At 46.6% G+C, this 6,121-nt stretch overlaps 1 protein-coding gene across 1 annotated transcript; it reads right to left on the bottom strand.

The window, feature by feature from the left end:
• Positions 1–1,278: 1,278 nt before the first annotated feature.
• Positions 1,279–3,598, bottom strand: LOC128453694 (transmembrane protein 121). The gene has a single exon (XM_053436729.1). The coding sequence runs from the start codon at positions 2,227–2,229 to the stop codon at positions 1,279–1,281; it is 951 nt and encodes a 316-aa protein (XP_053292704.1). The 5' UTR covers positions 2,230–3,598.
• Positions 3,599–6,121: the final 2,523 nt, after the last annotated feature.

Raw genomic sequence — 6,121 nt, 5'->3', positions numbered from 1 at the left:
CTGTGGGAGTCCGGTGTGTGCCACAGACATCTTGCCACCTTCCTGTAACAGTTGAAACTATTGGAAGAGCTTCTGCACTCCTTCACAAACATGGAGGGCCAGTCTGCTCTAAATTATGCAAGCAGTCTGAGTGAGAGTACAAGAAAAGAAACTTATTCAAATTTTGTTTTTACTGTGGCCCCTGTGTCACAGTTATTATTTTATTTTTGTGCTGTATCATATTATCCTGACTGATCTGCTGCCGCGGCTGAGCTCAAGCACAGATAGGCAGCGAGCGCCTGAGGAGGATATTAAACAGGTTTCCTTATTTGGGAATCAGTCTCCATCTGCAGCATTGCCCCTTGGTTGAGTATTCTGTCCTACATAGTGTGCTACAGCAGCATCGCTGCCCAGTCACTCATCAGTGATCAAACCCCTACAACTGAATTTATATTCACATGTGCCTCTGGCTCAAAATAAGAAGCCCTGTATGTGAGGATCTCACTCACGATTAATGACATTGCAAAGGCACCACTTCAGCAATTAAGAGGTCTCTAATTGAAGAGTGAACCAAGTGGGGGGAAAAAATCATTGTCTATTTCCTTTTGCTACCAAAGTTAATTAAAGTACATTTGCTGAATTTTAATTAAAAAGTTAATAATACTTAACCGGTCCAATAACTTTTAAATGATTCCATGAAAAAAAAAAACTTTACAGCCAGTGAAAGACCAATAAAGCCTTTATCTTGTACACAATACTTTATCAAAGAATCACATATAAAACACACGTCTTTCAAGGGAAAGCTTGAACTGCTGTTTTCATTCTAATTACGTTGATGCTCTCATTGGTTGCACCTTCTGACTTTGTCACGTTAAAGCCTCGGACTACTAAGAACATTCGAGCAACAGAAAAAACACACCACAGCACACGGACCCTTAAAGTCAAGATTAGAACAACACACAATTCGAAAATATATCCTCTGATCTTGCAGTAGTGGCCTTTTTTTTCATTTGTACAGTTAGAAAAAATACACAGTTAACTGAATTCACTGAATGCTTTACCAAACTCACAAGGGATACTGTTTTTTGCACCATGACTGCTTTGGATATAGCACTGCCCTGTCTTCTGCTCTAAGTTTCTGCAGTGTCCTGTGGGCCATGAAGCAGCAGAGGTGAAGATCTCCTGTGTGTCCACATGACAGTTCCCATGCCCTGAAGCTGTGGAACATTGTGCCCTGGCAGCATCCTGAGGGTCAAACATATTCACATCGACGTCTCCAGGATTCTGCTCGCCCCTCTGTCATGTGTGTTCGCACGACGTCACCTCGGGGAGGGGTGTCTGGTCCTGCATGACCACTTGAGGGGGGGTGGGGGCGGGGCGAGCGTGGGCCACCGAGTTTTTCTGCAGCTCGACCCCGAAGGCGGGAGGAGCGCTCTGCAACTGTCTCCTGTACTGCACAAAGCTGCAGGTCTTTATGATGATGGCCAGGACGTTCTTCCCCATCAGGATCCCCGACACCCTGGCGTCCCGGTACAGGATCATGTTCCCCCCGCGGATGAAGAGCGTGATGACGTTGATGGTCACCAAGCTGAGGATGGGGTACAGGAGCATCTTGTGGGGCACGATGTTGATGCCCTGCATGCTGATCTCGCTCAAGGACACGCAGGGCAGCACGAGCAGGAGGATGTAGCAGTAGAAGAACATCAGGCCCTCCGCCCACAGAGGGAGCCCCTTTTTCTGAGGCTCCCACAGGTTGGCCTGGATGTCCAGTACGTCCAGCAAGTCCACCACCACCCAGAAGAGACGGTTGCGGATCTCCTCGCGCTTCTTGAAGGCGCGCACGTACTCCATGTGGTCGATAGCCACCAGCACCACGAACAGCACCGGAATGCAGATGGACAGCAGAAGTGTCAGCGCCTTCCTCGCGAGGGCGTCCAAGCTCTTCCTGTCCGCCTTGTAGTTTTGATACACAAAGTAGACCTTGATCTCCAGCACGAAGATGTAAAGGAACCACAGGATCATGGCGTAGCCTCGCTTGGACGTGCGCACCTCAGCACCCACCCACACCGCTACATAACGCAGCACGATGAGGAAGCAGATGTCTCCCACCATCACCATGATGCATATGCCAATCTTGCGTGGTCCGTGGTTCTGCTCCACCAGGTAGGCGTCAATCAGCGCCATGCTGCTCATGATCAGAATGGTGGAGAGGCACACGTGGGGCTTGTTGGTGGGAGGTGGGGGTACCATCCTTGCTTGGCTGATGGGGGGAGGAGGAGGAGAAGGAGGAGTGTAGTCGAGGAGGGGAGCTCAACGGGTCGTCGGTTTGTCCAGTGAGGAGGCAGATCAGATAGTGCTGCTAGACAGTGGTTTTCCCCTCCATTGCCTCTGTCTTGGCCAGAATCCAGGATGCATTAATAGGATTCTCACACATCACTTCAATCAATCTGCGCTTGTGCCTAAGCCACCTGCCGGGTAGACAGTACCCCTCATTTAGTAAATGATGTTCATTGGCAAATGGTCTGTAAACATACAGGTTCACTTGTGCAAAAAAACGAATAAATCCCAGAAGGTGTCTGCCTTTCACAACCTGATAAGCAATCACTGAGCAGTTTATTCAACGAGTTCCAGTTTCTGTTATCAAAAAGAGGAAAAATTTGCGGCGATGTGCTCTCATAACACTCTCCGCACCGTCGTATTCATACAGGCTTAAGCCTCACAGATAAGAATCCAGCTGAATACTCACTTGTGTCCCTCTTTGTACTTTATCCTAATGACTGGCAGCGAGCGATCATCCATGAGAATGCGCGGGGAGATCACGAAGCCCATCTGTAATCCACAGGGGGAGAGGGGAGAAAACGCAAAGGATCCTCTCCTTCTCCGATTGCCGTAAATCCAGCAGTCAGGGATGAATTTCTGTTTTCTTTTCTGTCTTTACACACGGTAGAGAAATCCCCAAAAATGTTGCCGCCGTAATCCACTTCCTGCTCAGACTGAATCAGGACGAGGCATCTTATTGATCACAAACACTGCTCTCAATTTCTGCAACTAAGAAGAGAGGTTAGTTTGTGTTGTGCTCAGATAGAAGGTTTAAACCCCCAGCTCCAAAAAAACTGAAAAAGGAATAAATGGTAAAGTTAGCAGAAAAACTAGTCCTGCTGCGAAGCGAATCTCCTCTCCAGAAGTTTTCCTCTCCAGCATTCACCATCCCCGGACAAGAAAATGATATATCGTAAACCTGTTAATGTCTATGTGCTGAATCTTGCAGTGTGTGTGTGTGACTGTCCTTCCTCTCTCAGCTGTGTGTCCCTGTACATCATGTCTGTGTGTGTCCAGGTTTCAGATGGTCTCCACGCTTCGTTGTGGCTGTAAAATGCTGCCCCCTGGCTCGATCCTGGCCACTGCGCCGTTTGCTCTCTCTTGCTCCAGCAGCTTCTTTTGCCAGAGTCACCGGTCTCAGCAGCTCTGATTCCCCTGTCGAGTCCCCTCAACGTGCTCTGCCAGCACCACCGGCGCTGTGATACTCCAACGTCGCCTGCCTCTCTCTGCCCGTCCCTCTCTTCTGCACTCTGCGAAGTCAGAGAGATGCTCCTCTGGTGCGTGCAGACACACTCCTGGGTTTCTCTCTCTCTCTCTCTCTCTCTCTCTCTCTCTCTCTCTCTCTCTCTCTCTCTCTCTCTCTCTCTCTCTCTCTCTGTGTGTGTGTCTGCCTCGCAGCTACCCTCCTCTTCCTTCTCCCTCTTCTGCTCAAGTAAAGGCACTTGCTGTGTGGAGGTGACGCTCAGCAGACCACAGCTGCAGAGAGGGAAAAGAGGTAGAGAGAGGGAGGGAGAGCGAGAGAGAACACTTTTCCAGGGGGTGGAGAAAGGCGGGGAGGGGAGGGAAGACGAGCCAGCCTTTTGCAGCTTAGCTGAATGCACAACTTCTCCTTTTTTTTTCTTCCATCACATCCCTCTCTTCTATTCACATTTGTGTCTTGTGCTGATATCCTCTTTTCTTGGGCTGTTTCACATATTTCGGGCTCCCAGAGAGAAAAAAAAAAAAAACAGCCCAAAGACGAAGGAAAACCATCCTTTGTCAAAGACGAAGGAAAAGCATCCTTCCTCTTTGAGGAGTCCATTAAGGATTCGTGCATTTTCTCAAGGTGCAGGGATGAAAAGTGATCCGGTGAGGGGATGGGAGTGAGGTGGGAGGGGGCGGAGGAAAGGAGATGCTCTCCAGTGTGGGATGCAGGAAGCCAGCTTCCCAGCAGGCTGCGTGTCTGCAGTCTCGGGAGACGTAGAGGGGGGCAGGGAGGGAGGGAGGGAGGAAGGGTGAGGCGTGCAGTGGCTCCTCCTGACAGAGAGTCTTTCTATTGAACTACTGACAGAGCAGTGAACCTCGGGGAGACTGAGACGGGGCCCCCGAGAACCAGTAGAGACGAGGGGATATAGGGTGGAGATGGGGAGGTTTCCAGATGTGAGGAGAGCGAAGGAGATGAATGAAACAAATGATGGAGTGACATGATGAGGGAAGGAGAAAGAGAGAAGCAGGAGATGTGCAGGGTGCATGAGAATAAATGTCAAGGGAATATTTTTATCCTCTGAGATGTAATAATGCCTGGGCCGGACCATCATACCTACGCATTTCTTTTTACAAAGGAAGGGAAAGGTTGCGGTGTTTGCTGTGCTCTGGAGTGTGCGCCCCACCACCAGCTCTGTTTATCCAGCTGGGCCAATTAGAGATAATCCTTCCTCAGAGGAACCAAACCGCTTTTTATTACTTCAGTGCGAAGCCATTTACTGCTCACTTCATGAATCCCAGTTATTGAGGAGTCAAAAGTATTGGTTTTCTATGCTGTGTTGCTTCACTTGTCATCCAACTGTGTGATGACAACTAAGCATAATTGCAATCAATCGCGGCAGATTTCTTACAGCCATGAATAGATCCGGTTACATATTTACCAGCTGTGGATCAGCTGACAGCTGCCATCATGGGTGTTTATGGCTTCTCTCTTGCCGTCACCAATTGTCAGAACATGGAGGGTTCATGTTTGAGAAATGAAAAGTAGAAACTCAGAAAAATAAAGCTGTTTGCTTTTCACTGAGCCGCTTCCTTATTGAAGAATCTCCTCCGGATTTATTGACGACAATTGAGTCGTGACAAGTGCAGTGATAGATTACATTCTTCTTTTTTTTGTTTAGCATTTTGACGGATTGTATAAAACACACCAAAGGTTCCAAACTAATTCCAACAAGTGCTGAAAAGTTATCGCAAACGTTTAAAGGAATTTCAGGAATAAAGTTGTAATTTGGAAGAAACTACTAATATTGCAAGGTAAAAGCGTAATATTTCTACAATAAATTGTGTGAATAAAGAGTACAGTTGTAATATTACAAATATAAAGTCATAAAATAATTTGAAAGGGGTCACAAACCTTTACAAGAATAAAGAAAAAAAACAGGTACATTTTAAGAGATAAGCTGGAAGGACCACCTGTGAGCGCCGGAGTCCAATCCTTCTGTACTATAAAATGAAACACAGATTGAAATCATGATCTCTTTATTTTTGTAGAATTATGATTTTTCTCTCATGAAATTCAAACTTTTTTCATAATATTATGACATTATTCCCTTAAAATAAAATACAAAATTGACATCTAACATTTTCTTTATTGTTGCCTTCATACTCCGTGGTAGAAGTCTGATCGTCATGACAGGCCAGTCCTCCCATTAACCGCCACGTGTCCTTGAGCTCGACGGGAAACAGCGACCTGCTCACAGTCAATCTGGGTAATGTGTCGGCTAAACACCTGAATTGTAAATGTAAATGAATGGATGTCTTTTCAGTTCCTTGGCTTTACATCTCTGTGATCAGAGTAGTTTCTGTCCTCGCATAAGAAAATCAGTATGAGAAGGACACAGGCCCTCTATCATACACTTTTTATTCCTCCCACACCTCGGCCACTGCTCTATAATTTATATCTCCATTTACATACATTTTTGTAAAATACAGTGGCCCACATTATTTTAACCTCTTTATTAAAAGGAGCAGTTAACCTGGATTTGGTCTTTGAGTCACAACTGATGAATATCTTCATTCATACATGAGCAGCAGTTTGCTCTTGTCTTCCTTCAGTTTCTGTTTATAATTCATGAGAAAG

This window comes from Pleuronectes platessa, chromosome 12 (assembly GCF_947347685.1).
Source record: "Pleuronectes platessa chromosome 12, fPlePla1.1, whole genome shotgun sequence".
NCBI classification, from domain to species: Eukaryota; Metazoa; Chordata; class Actinopteri; order Pleuronectiformes; family Pleuronectidae; genus Pleuronectes; species Pleuronectes platessa.
Note: the sequence above shows the minus strand (reverse complement) of the source record. Positions and strands in the feature narration are given on the sequence as shown.

Coding starts and splice junctions, on each gene's coding strand:
- LOC128453694 (XM_053436729.1), bottom strand. CDS start 2,229: ATGGTACCCCCACCTCCCACCAACAAGCCCCACGTGTGCCTCTCCACC.